Below are 19,236 nucleotides of genomic sequence, written 5' to 3' on the forward strand. Positions count from 1 at the left end.
GGAGCACGGAACGGAAGTTGGGGGGCGGGGGTGACACCGTGCCCCGCCCCGGAGCCCCCCGAGTCCGGGGCCCCCAACCCGGCGCCACCCGGGCGCGCCCCCGCGCAGGGTCCCGGCTCCCGGCGGCGGCGCGCCGCATCACCCCACTGGCGGCGGCGCGCCTGGTCCCGGGGCGCAGCCCCGACGCTCATTGGCCTGGGCGGCGCAGCCAAGCTGTCAGCCCATGTGGCGTGTCCGCACGGGGATGGCCGCGGTTAAATAGCGCCGGCGCGGGCCTAGAGGGAGCCAGAGAGACAGTAGCGGCCTCCCCACCACCGCGCGCTCCATCCTCGCTCTCCTTCAGCCGTTCGCAGAGCCGCCCGCGCCCATACCAGGTACAAGCGGCCAGGCCGGGCCGGGGTTGGAAGTTGTGAGTTGGGAACCCGGTCCTGGGGCCAGACTGGATCAGGGGCTGGGGCGGGAGCAAGGCGGCCGGGCTCGAGGGGGCGCCGCCGGCCCGCATCCTCTGGCCTTGGGTGCGCATGGTCCGGCGCGCTGATGGTGAGGGCTCATCTCGCACAGCCTGCCCTGGTCTCGGGGTCCGAGCCTCCGGTCTGTATGTTCGAGTCCCACGAGACCCCCGAGGCTAGGCGGCGAAGGGCCCTCGCGCCGTGCCTAAGCCCGGCGGGGCAGGTGGGCAGATGGCGAGGGGCGGACGCCCGGGAACGCCGCGAACAGCCATTTTGGTCTTGGGCTGGGCCGGGAGGCTGCAGACCCTCGAGGGCCTGTTGGAGCCCCCAGCCGCCACGCCCTGGAGGGCCTCCTTTTCCGGCTTGGCCGCCGAGCCCCTCCACCCGCGGCATCCCGCTGCCTTCGGGTGCAGGATAGCCGTCTCGGCCGACCGGAGGGCCTGAGAAGAGGGGAAGGACGTGGATGGAGGAGGCGCAGGGCCGTATAAGGACGGCTTCTCCACCACGTGGGCTCCGTTTGGAGCCCCCAAAGTTCCGGGGGGAGAGCCACTCCTGGCGGGTACAACCTCGCGGCGGCGCGCGCGGTTTCGCCAGCGCCGCAGGGGTCTCCACCCTTTTGCTTCGTCCTGCCGGACTCCGCGTGAATAGCAAGTAGGGGGAGAACAGAGCGGGCGCTTTCTGGAGAAGCAGCCGCCCCGGGAGCTGGTGCTTCTGGGCCGGCAAAGGGCTCTTTATTCAGCGCTGGGGGAGGGGGCTCCCTCTGCCGGGACGCCAGGGCGATCAGGCCACCCAAGGAAGACGCTCTCCACTCCTACTTTCCCATGCTCAGAGAAACCCTAAATCGGCGCCATAAGGCCCTGGAGCCTTGGTGGAAGTTTGCAGGACCAACCTTGGCCTTGCCCCCTTCCTCAGGGACTGCACAGGAGCCCTGGGCCCACAGGCTCAGGGTAGACTAAGTTCCCTCGTTGGTGCTGGGAGACCTGGGTCTGGGTGGACAGGCAGGCTGCTGGATCAGGAAGTAGGCAAGCGCGGCCCTGAGGCCTCGACCTGTGCAGATGTGTGGGTCTGGGTAGTGCTTGCCTGGCAGCTGACCGAGAGTGGTTCTCCAGGTTGGAGCCTGCTGGAGGGGCCATACAGGCTGGGGCTGCCCACTGTGAGACAGGGACCAATTTTTCCCCAGAGCCCCTCCAGGTCTTGGCACTGTTGAGCCCAAGCTGTGGTTCCTGCCTGGAGGGCAGCTCAGGATGCTGAGCGCAGAACCAACTAGTCAGTGTGGGCACTTCTTCCCACCCCCATATTTGCCCTTTCTCCTTCGCCTACTAAATTCCCTGGGCCACCTCTTAACAGGATGGCAGCCAGGCAGTCCTTTCCTCAGAAGGGTTTGGGCCCTGCCTTCCACTATGGGGCCCCTCCTGAGTCTCCTGCAGCAGGGCAGTGGTGGGGTCACCCCAGGCCAAGGCCAGTGCCCAGAGAGCCCAGTGCGCGGTGTCAGCAGGCTGGACCAGAGTGGACTCCCCTTTCCCAACCACCATACATGCACTTCACACACGTGCACACACAGCGTCCCAGCAGGGGCACAGCCCCAGAGCCGGCCATGTGGATCTTTGTTGCAGGGCTTTCTGAGCTGCTGTTCTCAGACCCTTGGGTGGGCCAGATGGAGGAGGGGGATCAGGAAGCCAGGGTTGGGAAGCAGCTGGGTCTCCAGCGAGGCTGTGGACTGGCAGTGCCCGGGCGCAGGCTGACCAGTGTCCGGGCCCCCACGCCACCCTCCTTGCAGAGAGAGCAGCCATGGAGGAGGTGGTGATCGCTGGCATGTCCGGGAAGCTGCCCGAGTCGGAGAACCTGGAGGAGTTTTGGGCCAATCTCATTGGCGGCGTGGACATGGTGACAGATGATGACAGGCGGTGGAAGGCGGGTAAGTGGGCCTGGGGCTCCCCGCCTACTTGAGAGGTTCTTTTCTCACCGCTTCTGTGGACGCACTCTCCCGGGTTACCAGGCAGGCCTGTTTTGGCCGGCACTCTGGTCCCAGTGGCAGAGCCAACGGTCACCTAAGGTGAGGCCATGTTATAGCCTCTTTCTGGAGACGGTACCAGAAGGCTCTGGGCTAGGGGAACCTGGGACCTCTGGCCAGTGGGCTAGGTACTGTGGGAGTCTGGAGTTCCCTGGGCATAGCCTTTGTCCCTTTCACAGACCAGGAGCATTGCTTGGGGGTGGAGCCAGGGCAAGGCCAGGTGGGTGAACACCTCCGGCCAGCCACTGCCCGCCCACGTGCTGTCCCAGGCGGTCAGATAAGACATCAGGCTCCCCCGGGAAGCTGGTTTGACTCCCTCACGCCCAGTAGGTTCTCCCGCAGAGTGGCTCCACCTGATCTACAGGGTGTGAGTCAGTGTGGCAGAGCCTGGCTGGCCTTAGCTGCCAGGCTGGGATGGGGCCAGGCAGAAGGTCTCCAGCCAGGTCAGGACAGCGGGAGGTGGGAGGAGGCAGCGCTGCCCCCTACAGTGCTCTGCTCTGGGGCCATCACCCATGAGGTTCCCCCTGCCCCAGGGCCCCTCTCAGAAGTGGGCCCACCCATCCCAGGGAGCTTCAGCTCTCTGTTGCAGCAGGGACTCCCCCGCAATCAATCACTCGGGGCCATGATGTCCTATGACTGATTTCTCCACCTGTGTGTGTTCCCTAGGACTATATGGCCTGCCTCGGCGGTCAGGCAAGCTGAAGGACCTGTCCCGGTTTGACGCTTCCTTCTTCGGTGTCCACCCCAAGCAGGCGCACAATATGGACCCCCAGCTCCGCTTGCTGCTGGAGGTCACCTACGAGGCCATTGTGGATGCAGGTGGGCCATCTGGGGGGCTGCAGAGCACCTGTCCCTGAGTTTCCTGCTGCCCTTCTTGAAAACCTCCCTTTTTGCTTCTAAAAAGCATCGTGTATTCATAACAAAACATCCAAAATGGACGGTACTGAGGAGGGAGCGGAGTCCCGGGCTGGGGCCAACGGGGTGGGGAGGTGTGGGCCTCAGGCAACTCAGGTTTCACAACTGCACACCAGAGGTATCCTGGACATGTCCTGTCGCCCCAGTTTCCTCACTCCCCATTGCGTGGCTGATCTTGGAGGCGAGGGCAGGACACCAGTGCCAGGCAGAGCAGGAGGAAGGATCTGGCCCCAGGACTCTCACCCTCCACTCCCCTCTGCTGGGTTGTGCCTAGCCTTGGAAAAGTGCTTCAAGGGCACAGACTTGTCCCGGGGACACTGGGGAACATGGAAGTTGTGCTGAGTGGGAGAGGGAAGGTTGGCCATGGGGTTGAGGCCCCTCAGCAGCTGGGCGACGGGGCAACCCAGGACCTGCCTACTGCCACCTGTGGTTTGCAGGGCGGGTACCCTGGCCTTACAGGTCTCTTGTCCTGCAGCAGATGCTAAGTAGCCCCTGGGGTTGACCCTTGAGTGTGACATGGGACCCTTGAGTGTGACAGGGTCCTGGACAGGCACTGCTTGGGGGGAGGGGCAGGGAGGCGGAGGCCTTCCCACTGCCCAGGCCCCACCCGGAGACCTTGTATGCTGCTCTCCAGGGGCTGGCCAGTGCCCCTCGCTCCTTCCCAAGCCTGGACACTCGGCCTTTTGTCTGTCTCTGTCTTCTTATCTTGGCCCGCCCGGGGCAGGCCGCTCTCAGGGCTCATCAGACCCTGCCAGCAGTACCAGTGCCCAGGGGAGTAGCCTTGGGGACAATACTATCCTCTGTCCCCACCTCCGGCTGTCTCTGGCCTCTGCCTGACCCAGAGACTGGAGCACCATCTGGCACCCCGCCTGTCCCCCTGGCCCCAGTTTCCTGTGACCTGATGATCCGTTGTCAGCCCTACCTGGGCTGGCCACCCCACTCTGGCTCCACTGTCTCTTCCCTGACTCCCCAGCCACTCGAGTCAGGTGAGGTGGAGCTCCTCTCCCCTGCAACGTAGGATCGAACCCTGGGTTCGATCCCATGGAGATGGGAACAGCAACCCACTCCAGTATTCTTGCCTGGAGAATCCCATGGACAGAAGAGCCTGGGAGGCTACAGTCCATAGGGTTGCAGAGAATTGGACACGACTGAAGCGACTTAGCATGCACACAGTCACCCCAGCCAGAGAGGCCAAGGGGCAACGCCTCACCTCCCAGAGCTCGACAGCAGGCTGGGCACAGCACAGCTGCAAGTTTGACTTCTGCCTCCCACAGGCATCAACCCAGCTTCCATTCGGGGGACAAACACCGGTGTCTGGGTGGGTGTGAGTGGCTCTGAGGCTGCAGAGGCTCTGAGCCGAGACCCTGAGACCCTCGTAGGCTACAGCATGGTGGGCTGCCAGCGTGCCATGATGGCCAACCGTCTCTCCTTCTTCTTTGACTTCAAAGGTAGGTGCCCACACAGCCCTTTTGTTTCTGACTCAGGCCCGGGGTCGGGGGAGGCAGGCAGGGGCCGGATGACAGCTGAGACCCTTCCAGACTCTGACCACACCTTCCCCGGGAAGGCTAGCAGGAGCAAGGTCCTGGTGTTGTGGGTTCCCCATGGAGAGCAGTCAGTAGAGCTGTCGGAGCCCCAAGGTGGTGGGGGGGGAAGGCGGTCCCACAGCTGCACTGTGTCCTTGCCTGCAGGGCCCAGCATTACCTTGGACACGGCCTGCTCCTCCAGCCTGCTGGCCCTGCAGAGGGCCTACCAGGCCATCCAGAGAGGGGAGTGTGCCATGGCCATCGTGGGCGGCATAAACATCCTGTTGAAGCCCAACACCTCGCTGCAGTTCATGAGGCTGGGCATGCTCAGCTCTGAGGGCACCTGCAAGTCCTTCGATGCATCAGGTGAGGGCATTGGGCATGGGGCCCCGGGCAGTGCCCCCACCCTCGATTCTGTCTGGCACCAGCCCCTGAGCCCTTGCCTGAGCTCGTGAGCCTGAGGTGCCCTCCACCCCCAGGGGATGGCTACTGCCGCGCAGAGGCTGTGATGGCCGTCTTTCTGACCAAGAAGTCCTTGGCCCGACGGGTGTATGCCACCATCCTCAACGCTGGCACCAACACGGATGGCTGCAAAAAGCAAGGTGGGAGCTGGCCTGGGGCAGGCGAGAGTGGGGCTATGGGTAGTCAGGCGGGGCTGGGAGTGCTGAGGCCTGGCCCTGCCCCCAGGCGTCACGTACCCCTCCGGAGAGGCACAGGAGCAGCTCATCAGCTCCCTGTACAAGCCGGCCGGGCTGGACCCGGAGACCCTGGAGTACATTGAAGCCCATGGCACCGGTACCAAGGTGAGACCCCTAGCCCTGCTCACATCCCACATCCCATGCCAGAGAGGCACCAGGGCAGGGTCCTGACCTCCCTGAGTTCCCCACAGGTGGGTGACCCCGAGGAGCTAAATGGCATCGTGCAAGCCCTGTGTGGCAGCCGCCAAGGCCCCCTGCTGATTGGGTCCACCAAGTCGAACATGGGACACCCGGAGCCTGCCTCAGGGCTCGCGGCGCTGGCCAAGGTAGGCAGGCGAGTCTAGGGCCATCTTGTCCCTGCCCATCAGCTTCTTACGGCCTGCTGGGGGAGGGTCCCTCCAGGCTGTGCTGTGGGATATGGGCCAACTGAGGCCCAGAGAGCGGGCCGCCAGCATGTGGCCAGCCCCTGCCCGGCTTCCCAGGGCCAGACATTTCACCCAGCAGTTGCTCCACAAGGGGCCAGCCAGAGGGAGCAGAAGCAACAGGGCAGCCTACCTCTCCAGGCTCGCCCTCCCTGTGGCCTCCTGACCAGCTGGTAGCTTGGAGGACCCAGGTCACCACTGGTTGAGCTTCTGGGTGTGATGGGAGCTTGCTGGTGGTCTCAGCTGCCTGGGCCACCACAGCCATCTGTCTGCAGCTCTTGGCTTGGGAGATGGGGTGGGGAATGGCTGAGGAGCCTTTGTCTAGACCCACAGCCAATCAGGCCGGGAGGTGGCAGGGCCCGGGTGAGGCCTAAGGCTGAGAGGAAACAGCGTGTGGCTTGGTCACCATACCTCCGCACTGGAGCAGGGCGAGCTTGCGGGGCAGGGGTAGTGGGGAGGAGATGAGGTTGCTTGCAGTGAGCGGGGCCTCTGGGTTGACACAGAGGGTCCTCAGGAGGGGATGTACCTGAAGCCCATCCCGACCAGCAGGGGCAGGGAGCCCAGGGCCGGCCGCCCTGCTGACTGTGAGGCACCCACAGGTGCTGCTGTCCCTGGAGCACGGGCTCTGGGCCCCCAACCTGCACTTCCACAACCCAAACCCCAAGATCCCAGCGCTGCAGGATGGGCGGCTGCAGGTGGTGGACCGGCCCCTGCCCGTCCTCGGGGGCATCGTGGGCATCAACTCCTTTGGCTTCGGTGGCTCCAACGTGCACGTCATCCTCCAGCCCAACTCCCAGCCACCGCCACCTCCTGGCCCACATGCTGCCCTGCCCCGTCTGCTGCTGGCCAGTGGGCGCACCCTGGAGGGTGTGCAAGGTCTGCTGGAGCTAGGCCTCCAGCACAGCCAGAACCTGGCCTTCGTGAGCATGCTCAATGACATCGCGGCCCCCTCCCCAGCAGCCATGCCCTTCCATGGCTATGCCGTGCTGGGCAGCCAGGAGGGCAGTCAGGAGGTGCAGCAGGTGCCAACCAGCAAGCGCCCACTCTGGTTCATCTGCTCCGGTGAGCCCCGACCCCACCCCACCTCACCCCACCCCAGGTCGTCCCCGAGGGCCGCACGGGCTGGGACTGCACAGCGCTGCCCTGACATCTCCCTCCGGGACAGGTATGGGCACACAGTGGCGCGGGATGGGGCTGAGCCTCATGCGTCTGAGCAGCTTCCGTGACTCCATCCTGCGCTCAGATGAGGCCGTGAAGCCTCTGGGACTGCGGGTGTCACAGCTGCTGCTGAGCACAGACAACATCTTTGACGACATCGTCGTCTCCTTCGTGAGCCTCACTGCCTTCCAGGTGTGCCCCTGGGGTTTGGGGTGAGCCGATGGGCAGGGCAGTGAGCCTGGGGTCCCCGGGACTGGCCTGACCCATCCTGTTCCCACCCCACCCCCAGATTGCCCTCATAGACCTGCTGACCTCCATGGGCCTTCGGCCCGACGGCATCATCGGGCACTCCCTGGGTGAGGTGGCCTGTGCCTATGCCGACGGCTGCATCTCTCAGGAGGAGGCCATCCTCTCTGCCTACTGGAGGGGTCAGTGCATCAAGGAGGCCAACATCCCGCCCGGGGCCATGGCGGCTGTAGGTAGGTGCTGCCCTCTGCTCCCCCATCCAGCTCCACCCCTGGGCCTGAGGGTCTCTGTGGGAGGTGGTCATCGGTACTGGCACCTTTCTGTGTTGGCGCTGGGCAGAGGCCAGGGCCTGGGGGCGGCTTGCCAGCCACTGTCCTCACCACGGGGTGAGAACGACCCAGACAGCCTGCCCCGCTGTGCCCCGGGTGGCCTTGGAGCCCAGCATACTTGCCCACGGGTGTCAGTGGAGGCCAGCGTGATTTTCACATGAACTCCTGGTGGGGATGCTGCAGGCGGAGGAATGGGCCTGCTCACACTGGGGACAGGCAGGGTTGGGGACGGGAGGAGACCAGAGAGAGCCGGAGGGGCTGTTGGGAGAGTGAGGCCAAAGCCCTCTCTGGTGGGCCAGGCGTGGGACCCGAAACTGGCTCCCGCCCGTAGGACGGCATTAATGACACCTCCGCCTGAGACCAGACAACGGCAAGGGTGAAACTGCCTCGTAAAGGTGCCACTCGGCAGCTGTCATTAGGGCCACCCAGGCAGCACTCCCCTCCCCGGGGAGGGCTGTGTGGGGGTGCCTGCTCCCCATGCCACCCTTTGAGGCTCTCTTCTGCTCCCAGGCTTGACCTGGGAGGAGTGTAAGCAGCGCTGCCCCCCTGGCATCGTGCCTGCCTGCCACAACTCCATCGACACTGTGACCATCTCAGGACCTCAGGTGGGCCCTGGGAGGCGAGGCCTCGTCCCCAAGTCCCCCCCCCCCCCCCCCCCCCCCAGGGCGCGCTCTGCGCGGGGAGCACGGCACCGGCCCAGACCCAGACTGCTGTCAGCGCCCCCGTCCTTCCCTGTCTGCGCCCCCCCCAGGCCTCCATGTTGGAGTTCGTGAAGCAGCTGAAGCAGGAGGGCGTGTTCGCCAAGGAGGTGCAGACGGGCGGCATGGCGTTCCACTCCTATTTCATGGACGCCATCGCCCCGACGCTGCTTCAGCAGCTCAAGAAGGTGGGCGGCTGTCCCCGCGCTATGCAGCAGGGGCCCTCCCTGAGGATGGTCGGGGAAGGCAGGCCCCAGTTCCCTCGGGCTGACCCTGCCCGCCCCTGCGCGTAGGTGATCCGGGAGCCCCGGCTGCGTTCCCCACGCTGGCTCAGCACTTCCATCCCCGAGTCCCAGTGGCAGGAGAGCCTGGCCCGCACCTTCTCGGCCGAGTACAATGTGAACAACCTGGTGAGCCCCGTGCTGTTCCAGGAGGCACTGTGGCACGTGCCCGAGAACGCTGTGGTGCTGGAGATTGCGCCCCATGCCCTGCTGCAGGTACGTGTGGTCCCGAAGGGCCGGCAGGCTGGCCGGGCCTGGGGGGCTGAGCGGGGGGCCAGTGGGCACTGGTCAGGGGGAGGCCCAGCTTGCCTCTACCTCTGCAGGCCATCCTGAAGAGAGGCCTCCAGCCCAGCTGCACCATCATCCCCCTGATGAAGAAGGACCACAGGGACAACCTAGAGTTCTTCCTCAGCAACGTAGGCCAGCTCTACCTGACCGGGTGCGGCCGCTCTCCCTGCTCAACCTGGGAGGCCCCTCAGCAGCCAGGCCACAGGGCGGCCTTGAGATGGTCCCCAGGAAGCGGGCCTCTGGGTGCTGGGCCACCTCCACCACCCCCCGTCATGCCCCCCCTCCCACCCTGTCTCGGCCATCTCCGGGGTCTAGGGGAGACGGGTTGACCGTGGGTCAGCGTGGGTGTGGCTGGGCAGTCACAGCTCCCCTCTCGCACCCTCCAGCATTGACGTCAACCCCAACGGGCTGTTCCCACCCGTGGAGTTCCCGGCTCCCCGGGGCACCCCCCTCATCTCCCCCCACATCAAGTGGGACCACAGCCAGACCTGGGATGTGCCCGCCGCTGAGGATTTCCCCAGCGGCTCCAGCAGCTCCTCTGCCACTGTCTATAAGATTGGTGAGTCCTTGCGATGCAGGCGGGCAGGGGGGCAGAGTGGCTTCCCCCTTCTCAGAGGTGGCACTAAGGCCCAGGCCCCACAGACATCAGCCCCGAGTCCCCTGACCACTACCTGGTGGACCACTGCATCGACGGTCGCGTCCTCTTCCCGGCCACTGGCTATCTGTGCCTGGTCTGGAAGACACTGGCCCGAGCCCTGGACCAGGACATGGAGCACACACCTGTAGTATTCGAGGACGTGACGCTGCACCAGGCTACCCTCCTGCCGAAGACAGGTGAGGAGGGCGGCTCAGGCTACGGGGCGGGAGGGCCAGCCTCCGACCCCTGCAGCTGACCTCCGCTCCTGCTGCCCACAGGGACTGTGCTCCTGGAAGTGCGGCTTCTGGAAGCCTCCTGCACCTTTGAGGTGTCTGAGAAAGGCAGTCTGATCGTGAGCGGTGAGCAGGGGCCCCGGACCAGCCTACAGGTCCCTGCCGGGGGTCTCTGGATGGACCTTGGCTGCCGGCTCAGCCCTGCCCTCACTCAGGCCCTTCTGCCACCCCGCCCACAGGGAAGGTATACCAGTGGGAAGATCCCGACCCCAAGCTCTTTGACAACCGGTATGGCGCGGAACCTGCGACCCCCGTGGACCCCACAACTGCCATCCACCTCCGCTGTGGTGACGTGTACAAGGAGCTGCAGCTGCAGGGCTTCAACTACGGCCCCAACTTCCAGGGCATCCTCGAGGCCAGCTCTGAAGGTAGGTGCAAGGGAGGCCCCACTTTGTGCTTTGGGGCCAACTCCTGCTGCCTGGTGTAAGGGGGCCACGAGGGGCCCCCCAGGTTGGGGCACACGGAGGAGAGGGCCCACAGCAGGAAGAGACCCAGCCTGGCTGAACCGACAGCCCCTTCTCCCCAGGCAACATGGGCCAGCTGCTCTGGAAGGACAACTGGGTGACCTTCATGGACACCATGCTGCAGATGTCTATCCTGGCCCCGGGCCAGCGCAGCCTGCGCCTGCCCACACGCATCACCGCCATCTACATCCACCCGGCTACCCACCAGCAGAAGCTGTACACGCTGCAGGACGGGACACAAGGTCAGCCCTGCCCTGGCCCCGCACGCGTGTCTCCCCGTGCCAGGCCCTGTCCACCCTCACCCAGCGTGTCCCCACAGTGGCCGACGTGGTAATGAACAGGTGTCTGGACACCACGGTGGCCGGCGGTGTCTACATCTCAAGGATCCACACCTCGGTGGCCCCCCGGCATCAGCAGGAGCAGCCGGTGCCCATCCTGGAGAAGTTCTGCTTCACCCCACACGTGGAGAGCGGGTGCCTGGCCGGGAACCTGGCCCTTCAGGAGGAGCTGCAGCTGTGTGTGGGTGAGTCTTGCACCCAAAATCCTCATGCCGGGGTCCAGCTCCCAGTTCCTGGGCCCGTTATCCCCTCACAGCCTCTCCTACGTGTGGGGTCTACACCCGCCTTCCCCTGTGAGTGCCCCTGTCTTCCCCCAACCTGGAGCTGCTGTCTTCAGAGGGGCCTCGGCACAGAGGTGACAGATATCGCCCCTCTTGTCTGTGCCAGCAGCCAGCTGCTCAGGCGTGAGACCACCCCCTACCCAGGGCTCACACCCAAGCTGAGGGGTGCGGGATGGTGGTGGGAGCTGGGGAGGGGCAGCCAGGGCCGGCAAAGCACGGAACCCACCCTCTGAGGAACCCACACTCTGTGGGGCTCACACCTGCATGGGGGGCAGGGCCCCCTTTGCCCATCTAGTGTACCAATGGTCAATGCCAGTTTCCAGCCCTGGGGAACTGGACAGTCCACTCCATCCCTCTATTTTCCATCAGTGGACAAAACCAGGTAGTGGGTTCTGCTCCAAGCAGTCACCAGTTCCTGGTGGGGGGAGCTTCAGGAACCCCAGCCCAACTGAGGCTCTTCCCTGACATGCGACTCTCCCCTCCCCAGGGCTGGCACAGGCGCTGCAGACCAAGGTGGCCCAGCAGGGGATAAAGATGGTGGTTCCTGGGCTGGACGGCACCCAGGCTCCCCAGGAGGCCCCACAGCAAGGCCTGCCCCAGCTGCTGGCCACCGCCTGCCAGCTGCAACTCAACGGGAACCTGCAGATGGGGATGGGCCAGATCCTAGCCCAGGAGAGAGCCCTGCTGTGTGACGACCCGCTGCTCAGTGGGCTCCTCAACTCCCCAGCACTGAAGGCGTGCGTGGACACTGCCCTGGAGAACATGACCAGCCTCAAGATGAAGGTGGTAGAGGTGGGTGCCCCGCACGGCCACAGGCCCAGTGCACAAGGACTCAGATACAGGCAGTCCCGAACCTCAGGGAGGGCCAGGGCCTCTCAGACGTGAGGTCGCCCAGCTTGTGATGGTGCTGAGGCTGCCCAGATACCAAAGGGGAAGGGGGCTCTGGGAAGGGAGGGACTGGTTCCAGGGGTGTGGTGGGCAGGGCAGCCCTGGCCAATGACCTCTGCAGTCGGTGGGCGGGCCTTTCTGAGAAACACTCAGCTGAGGAGGGGGGACGCCTGCCCAGCGGCAGTTGATCCGAGAAGATACTCCATCCCAGGTGCTAGCTGGTGACGGCCAACTGTATTCCCGCATCCCTGCACTGCTCAACACTCAGCCCCTGTTGGAGCTGGACTACATAGCCACTGACCGCCACCCCCAGGCCCTGGAGGCTGCCCAGGCCAAGTTGCAGCAGCTCAACATAACCCAGGGCCAGTGGGACCCCTCGGACCCGGCCCCCAGCAACCTGGGTGGGGCCAACCTCGTGGTGTGCAACTATGCCCTAGCCAGCCTCGGTGACCCGGCCACGGCTGTCGGCAACATGGTGGCTGCCCTCAAGGAGGGAGGCTTCCTGTTGCTGCACACGCTGCTCAGAGGACACCCCTTGGGAGAGACTGTCACCTTCCTCACCTGCCCTGAGCCACAGCAGGGCCAACGGCACCTCCTGAGCCAGGTGCTGGCGGGGCTGGGATTGGGTGGACGGGGGTGGGGGGCAGAGGGGTGGGGCCGGGTTGGGGGGGCGGGGCCAGGGCAGGGTGGACGGGCCAGGAGGCTGCCGAGCCCTGACCCCCTCAACTCACAGGATGAGTGGGAGAGCCTGTTTGCTGGCACGTCCCTGCACCTGGTGGCCCTGAAGAAGTCCTTCTACGGCTCGGTGCTCTTCCTGTGTCGCCGGCTGGCCCCACGTGACAGCCCAATCTTCCTGCCTGTGGAGGATACCAGCTTCCAGTGGGTTGACTCCCTGAAGGTCAGTCCTTCTCAGCCCCCACCAGGCCGGGCTGACTCGGCTCCAATGCTAGGACCGGGGGAGCCCACCCCGTCAGGCAACCCTTCCCTCATCAACCCTTTCTTCATCTTTCTACAGAACATCCTGGCCGATTCCTCCTCCCAGCCCGTGTGGCTCATGGCTGTTGGCTGCACCACCTCAGGGGTTGTGGGCTTGGTGAACTGTCTCCGGAAAGAGCCTGACGGGCACCGGATTCGGTGAGATGTCCACTGTGCCACGTGCCCCTTGCCCCCAAGACCCCACCACAGCCTCCCCTTACCTGTCTGGCTGCCCACAGGTGCGTCCTGGTGTCTAACCTTAACAGCACGTCCCCCATCCCTGAGATAGCCCCGAAGTCCTTGGAGCTGCAGAAGGTGCTCCAGAGTGACCTGGTGATGAACGTCTACCGTGATGGGGCTTGGGGAGCATTCCGCCACTTCCCACTGGAACAAGGTGAGCCCCCCGGGACTGCCCTGCTCCTCCGGGTTCCTCGCCTCCCAGGTGGGTGGACTGAGGAGAGGGCAAGAGGACTCTGGCTGGAAGCCCTGCTCCAGGTCAGGGCCATGTGCGATCCTAGGGCTCCACTTCCTGTCACCCCCTAGACAAGCCCGAGGAGCAGACGGAGCACGCCTTCATAAATGTACTCACACGAGGGGACCTGTCTTCCATCCGCTGGGTCTGTTCCCCTCTGCGCCACAGCCAGTCCACGGGCCCTGGCGTCCAGCTCTGCACCATCTATTACGCCTCCCTCAACTTCCGCGACATCATGCTGGCCACGGGCAAGCTGTCCCCCGACGCCATCCCAGGTACAGGCAGCCCACAGTAGGGGCACCAGAATAAAGCCCGCCCCTCCCCGGGGCCAGGGCCTGGGATGAGAGGGGTCCTCGCCCCGCAGTGCTCAGGAACCTGGGAGGCTCCTCCCAGTGAGATCAGGGGCTCACTCACCCGCCATCTGCTCCCAGGAAATTGGGCCTCTCGGAACTGCATGCTAGGCATGGAGTTCTCTGGCCGAGATGCCAGCGGGAAGCGTGTGATGGGGCTGGTACCCGCCGAAGGCCTGGCCACCTCCACTCTGGTGCCTCAGAGCTTCCTGTGGGACGTGCCTTCCAACTGGTGAGTCACCAGGGCTGGGACCTGGGGCCCGACGTGGACGTGGCCAGGCATCAGGCCAGAGCTGATCCCTGCACTGCGCCCTTAGGACCCTCGAGGAGGCCGCCTCGGTGCCCGTTGTCTACAGCACAGCCTACTACGCGCTGATTGTCCGCGGGCGCATGCAACCAGGGGAGACCGTGCTCATTCACTCGGGTTCTGGCGGCGTAGGCCAGGCTGCCATCGCCATTGCCCTCAGCCTGGGCTGCCGCGTCTTCACTACTGTGGGTAAGCCTCCAGCTCTTCCCAGAGCCCAGGACTGTCCGCCTGGCAACGCTGCCAAAGCCCAGACTCACCAGGTGTGCCTCTCTCTGCCAGGGTCAGCCGAAAAGCGGGCATACCTCCAGTCCAGGTTCCCCCAGCTCAACGAAACCAGCTTTGCCAACTCCCGGGACACATCCTTTGAGCAGCATGTCCTGTGGCACACAGCCGGGAAGGGTGAGTGGTCCCCATCACCTACCACCCACTATCGACCTGTATCCTCGGCCCCTTCTTCCTTCCATCCCCCACTCACCAGCCAAGCTGGAGGAGACGCTGGCCCATGCTGGGACAGGGTCCAGCCCTTCAGACTTGTGTTAGGTTAGCCGGGCTGTGATCTTCACTATGGGGACCCTGCTTGCTCCCCTCTCCCAAGGTGTTGACCTCGTCCTCAACTCCCTGGCGGAAGAGAAGCTGCAGGCCAGTGTGCGGTGCCTGGCCCAGCATGGTCGATTCCTGGAAATTGGCAAATTTGACCTTTCCAACAACCACCCTCTGGGTGAGATGGGGCAGCAGGCCTGGTGGGCGGCTGGGTGGGCAGGGGGCTGTTGGCAGAGTGGGGATCTGCAGGGTGGGGGGTTGTGGGCTATGTGGTGAGGCCCCCCTGCCCGCCCACCTGTCCAGGCATGGCCATCTTCCTGAAGAACGTGACTTTCCACGGGATCCTACTGGACGCACTCTTTGAAGAAAACAGCACCATGTGGCAGGAAGTGTCATCGCTGCTGAAGGCGGGCATCCGGGAGGGTGTGGTACAGCCTCTCAAGCGAACAGTGTTCCCCAGGACCCAGGTGGAGGACGCCTTCCGCTACATGGCCCAGGGCAAACACATCGGCAAAGTGGTCATTCAGGTGAGTGGGGTGCCCTGAGGGTCTCTGGCCCCTGCCCCTGCCAGCAGTGCGTGAACAGGGGCCCTGCTTGGGCTGCAGGTGCGTGAGGAAGAGCAGAAGGCAGTGCTGCACGGGACCAAACCCACCCAGATGGCGGCCTTGTGCAAGACCTTCTGCCCAGCCCACAAGAGCTACGTCATCACTGGGGGCCTGGGTGGCTTTGGCCTAGAGTTGGCCCACTGGCTCGTGGAGCGAGGGGCCCAGAAGCTGGTGCTGACCTCCCGCTCTGGGATCCGCACAGGTGAGTGGCCCGAGGGTGGGGCAGTGGGAAGGGCCTTCTTCAGACCCCTTTATGGTGCTCTCAAGGCACCTAGACTTGGGACCAGACCTTCATTTGCCCATCCCTTCCCACTGTCTGTGTCCCACAGGCTACCAAGCCAGGCAGGTCCGTGAGTGGAGACGCCAGGGTGTGCAGGTCCTGGTGTCCACCAGAGATGTCAGCTCACTGGATGGCACCCAGAGGCTTATCACTGAGGCCGCCCAGCTTGGGCCCGTAGGAGGCGTCTTCAACCTGGCCGTGGTGAGGACGGCTTTAGAGGGGCTGGAGCCGGCTGCCCAGGGAAGGGCCCCTCCCAAGAAGCCCTCCAAAGGCCTGGGGCCGAGGCAGGTGCTAAGATCCCCTCACCCCAGGTCCTGAGAGACGCCATGCTGGATAACCAGACCCCTGAGTTCTTCCAGGACGTCAACAAGCCCAAGTACAATGGCACCCTGAACTTGGACAGGTGGGCTCCTCCCTTCTCCTCTCCCTCCTTCTCCCTGCACGGCCCTCACACTGGTGACCTGGAGACCTGGCCATGGGCCTCTGCTGGGGTCTGACCGCAGGTCCAGGGAAGGGGAGGCAGTTTGGTGGACAAGCAGGAGTCCTGGGCATGACAGCCGGTGGGCTGGGGAAGCCGGCTGGGGGTGACTTAAGAACCCACAGGGTGACCCGGGAGGCATGCCCGGAGCTGGACTACTTCGTGGTCTTCTCCTCGGTGAGCTGCGGGCGTGGCAATGCCGGCCAGACCAACTATGGGTTCGCCAACTCCACCATGGAGCGCATATGCGAGAAGCGTCAGCACGACGGCCTCCCAGGTGGGCCCACCCACCACTCCCCGACTCGCGCGGTGCCACCCTCACAGCTACCCTGACTCACCGCGGCACCACTGCCCACCCACAGGCCTCGCCGTGCAGTGGGGCGCAATTGCTGATGTGGGCATCCTCGTGGAGCTGAAGGGCACTAACGACAAGGCCATCGGCGGGACACTGCCCCAGCGCATCACCTCCTGCCTGGAGGTGCTAGACCTCTTCCTGAACCAGCCCCACCCCGTCCTGAGCAGCTTTGTGTTGGCAGAGAAGGCTGCGTCCCGTGGCCCCAGCGGCAGCCAGCAGGACCTGGTGAAGGCCGTGGCTCACATCCTGGGTGAGGCAACATCCTGCCCCCTCCCCACCGGCAGCCACTCCCGAGTCTGGTCTTCCAGGCTGCCAAAGGGGGGCGTGCTGGGCTTGCTCATGGAGAGAGAGGCACAGGCGGTCTGCAGAGCTGGGTGGGGGCTGTGGGTCCCGTGGTACAATCTGTTCAGTTCAGTCGCTCAGTCGTGTCCAACTCTTTGCGACCCCATGAATCGCAGCACACCAGGCCTCCCTGTCCATCACCAACTCCCGGAGTTTACTCAAACTCATGTCCAGGGTACAATACCCACCCAGGGCCCCTCCCGCATTGCCAACTGAGCTGCCTCCTCACCCCCCAGGCATCCGTGACTTGGCCACCATCAACCCGGACAGCTCGCTTTCAGACCTTGGCCTCGACTCACTCATGGGTGTGGAGGTGCGCCAGACGCTGGAGCGTGAGCGCAACCTGACGCTGTCCATGCGGGAAATCCGGCAGCTCACCATCCGCAAGCTGCAGGAGATTTCCGCACAGGCTGGCACGGCTGATGGTAGGTATGGAGAGGGTGTCCCCGAAGCAGCACTGTCCGCTCAGGGCTCTTGGCCTCCAAGCAGGTCAGGGCTGGTCCATCTGGCCCCTTCCTGAGAGCCCTCCTTGGGCCCCCAGTGCCCTGGCCACCCGCGGCCGACAGGTGTGCGTGTCTGTGTGTTTGTGGCAGGGGACCCTATGGTATCATCCCTGGTATCTGCCCCTCTTCACAGAGCTGACGAACTCCACACACAAATTGAGCAGCCCTGCCCAGTCGCAGACGCAGCTGAACCTGAGCACCCTGCTGGTGAACCCCGAGGGCCCGACCTTGACACGGCTCAACTCGGTGCAGAGCTCCGAGCGGCCCCTGTTCCTGGTGCACCCCATAGAGGGCTCTACCACCGTGTTCCACAGCCTGGCCGCCAAGCTCAGCATCCCCACCTATGGCCTACAGTGTACAAGAGGTATGTCAGGGGCCTACTGGGCTGCCCCCCAGGGAGTTGGGGGTGGCAAGGCACCTGCAGACAGGGCTAAGCCTCATGCTGTGCCCACAGCGGCACCCTTGGACAGCATCCAGAGCCTGGCTGCCTACTACATCGAGTGCATCAGGCAGGTGCAGCCAGAGGGGCCCTACCGCATCGCCGGCTACTCTTACGGGGCCTGCGTGGCTTTCGAGATGTGCTCACAGCTGCAGGCCCAGCAGAGCGCCGGCCCCACGAACAACAGCCTCTTCCTGTTTGACGGCTCCCACACATTCGTGATGGCCTACACTCAGGTGAGGGCGGCAGCAGACGGGAGTCCCCGGGTCCGCAGGCCCAGCCCTTGTACCTGCCACTGCAGCACCTCCTCCTCCCTTTGCAGAGCTACCGGGCCAAGATGAACCCCGGCTGCGAGGCAGAGGCCGAGGCCGAGGCCATGTGCTTCTTCATGCGGCAGTTCATGGAAGCGGAGCACAGCAGGGTGAGTGGCCCGGCCTCCCGATGCCCCGGCGCTCCCCAGCGCCACTCGCTCACTGTCCTGTCCTACAGGTGCTGGAGGCCCTCCTGCCCCTCGGGGATCTGGAGGCGCGTGTGGCAGCCACCGTCGAGCTGATCGTGCAGAGGCACGCAGGCCTGGACCGGCACGCGCTCAGCTTTGCTGCGCGCTCTTTCTACCACAAGCTGCGCGCCGCGGAGCAGTACGCGCCGCGGGCCACCTACCACGGCAACGTGACGCTGCTGCGCGCCAAGATGGGCGGTGCCTACGGGGAGGGCCTGGGTGCCGACTACAATCTGTCCCAGGTGTGCGACGGCAAGGTGTCTGTGCACATCATCGAGGGCGACCACCGCACGCTGCTGGAGGGCAGCGGCCTGGAGTCCATCCTTAGTATTATTCACAGCTCCCTGGCCGAGCCGCGCGTTAGCGTGCGGGAGGGCTAGGCCACCGGCCGGCCTCCCACCCGCCGCCCCTGGCACCGCACCCCGCGTGCAGGCGCCCATAGGACCAGCACCCCCACGCACAAACACACACCCCACCCCGCGGCTGCCCTGGGCGCGGGGCCGAGACCGGCGCCGCCGACTCGGAGACCTGCCTGGTCTGTGAAGAGTCGGCTGAGCCGCTAGCCGGGCCGAGCTTCCAGAACCGCACGGGCTCTGCCGCACTGGTGTGGTTGTCGTTTTTCTGTTTCTCCTATTTATTGCGTTGCCATGGGGGGCGGGGGGTGGGGAGGGGAGACGCTGGTCGATCCATCTGTGAGGCCGGCGCACGCGGGAGCCGGGCCCAGGGCCCCATGATGCCGGAGGTCGCGCGGAGCAGCCCTGGGCGCTGGGCACCCACCCTATTTGTCTGTGTTCGTTTTTCAAGAAATAAGGTTCAAATTGCTGCGTGGGCTTTGAAATTTACTGTAATTGTCTGTGTAAAGAACCATGTCTGTATTCTATTTCATTTTTACACCAACCCGGTAAAGATCTTGTCTCCCATGATTAAATCCCTCGTTCGCTCTGGCGTCTGGGTATCCTTTCATCCTGCGGGAAACCTTGGGTTTTCTCTCCTTGACCTCACCTGAGTGCAGGATGCCCACCCACATTATTGAGAGTAATTTTTACTTGAAGTCAGCTGGTTGTAGACCTGTACCACATGGACCAAATACCTTCACAGCAACACTTAGATGAGTGTTTGCTTAACTGGCCAAGTCCAGTGGAAGACTGACCGTCACTGACTCACACAGGTTT

General features: G+C 64.5%; 1 protein-coding gene across 1 annotated transcript; it reads left to right on the forward strand.

Annotated features, from left to right (window-relative positions):
* The first annotated feature begins 283 nt into the window (after window positions 1-283).
* On the forward strand, window positions 284-19,009 carry FASN (fatty acid synthase). Its single transcript, XM_027974304.3, has 42 exons — window positions 284-374; window positions 2,227-2,364; window positions 3,127-3,279; window positions 4,650-4,823; window positions 5,064-5,264; window positions 5,378-5,500; window positions 5,586-5,701; window positions 5,788-5,922; window positions 6,618-7,080; window positions 7,184-7,368; window positions 7,466-7,655; window positions 8,262-8,356; window positions 8,503-8,637; window positions 8,743-8,946; window positions 9,054-9,169; window positions 9,405-9,577; window positions 9,661-9,852; window positions 9,934-10,014; window positions 10,128-10,316; window positions 10,475-10,654; window positions 10,732-10,935; window positions 11,519-11,823; window positions 12,131-12,523; window positions 12,653-12,817; window positions 12,935-13,053; window positions 13,134-13,288; window positions 13,438-13,641; window positions 13,798-13,948; window positions 14,034-14,212; window positions 14,303-14,422; window positions 14,619-14,741; window positions 14,867-15,090; window positions 15,169-15,370; window positions 15,498-15,649; window positions 15,760-15,851; window positions 16,052-16,203; window positions 16,289-16,531; window positions 16,860-17,048; window positions 17,260-17,490; window positions 17,581-17,801; window positions 17,888-17,986; window positions 18,055-19,009. The coding sequence occupies exons 2-42, from the start codon at window positions 2,238-2,240 to the stop codon at window positions 18,442-18,444; spliced, it is 7,545 nt and encodes a 2,514-aa protein (XP_027830105.1). The 5' UTR covers window positions 284-374; window positions 2,227-2,237; the 3' UTR covers window positions 18,445-19,009.
* The last annotated feature ends 227 nt before the right edge of the window (window positions 19,010-19,236 follow it).

The sequence above is a fragment of the Ovis aries genome, chromosome 11 (assembly GCF_016772045.2).
Source record: "Ovis aries strain OAR_USU_Benz2616 breed Rambouillet chromosome 11, ARS-UI_Ramb_v3.0, whole genome shotgun sequence".
NCBI classification, from domain to species: domain Eukaryota; kingdom Metazoa; phylum Chordata; class Mammalia; order Artiodactyla; family Bovidae; genus Ovis; species Ovis aries.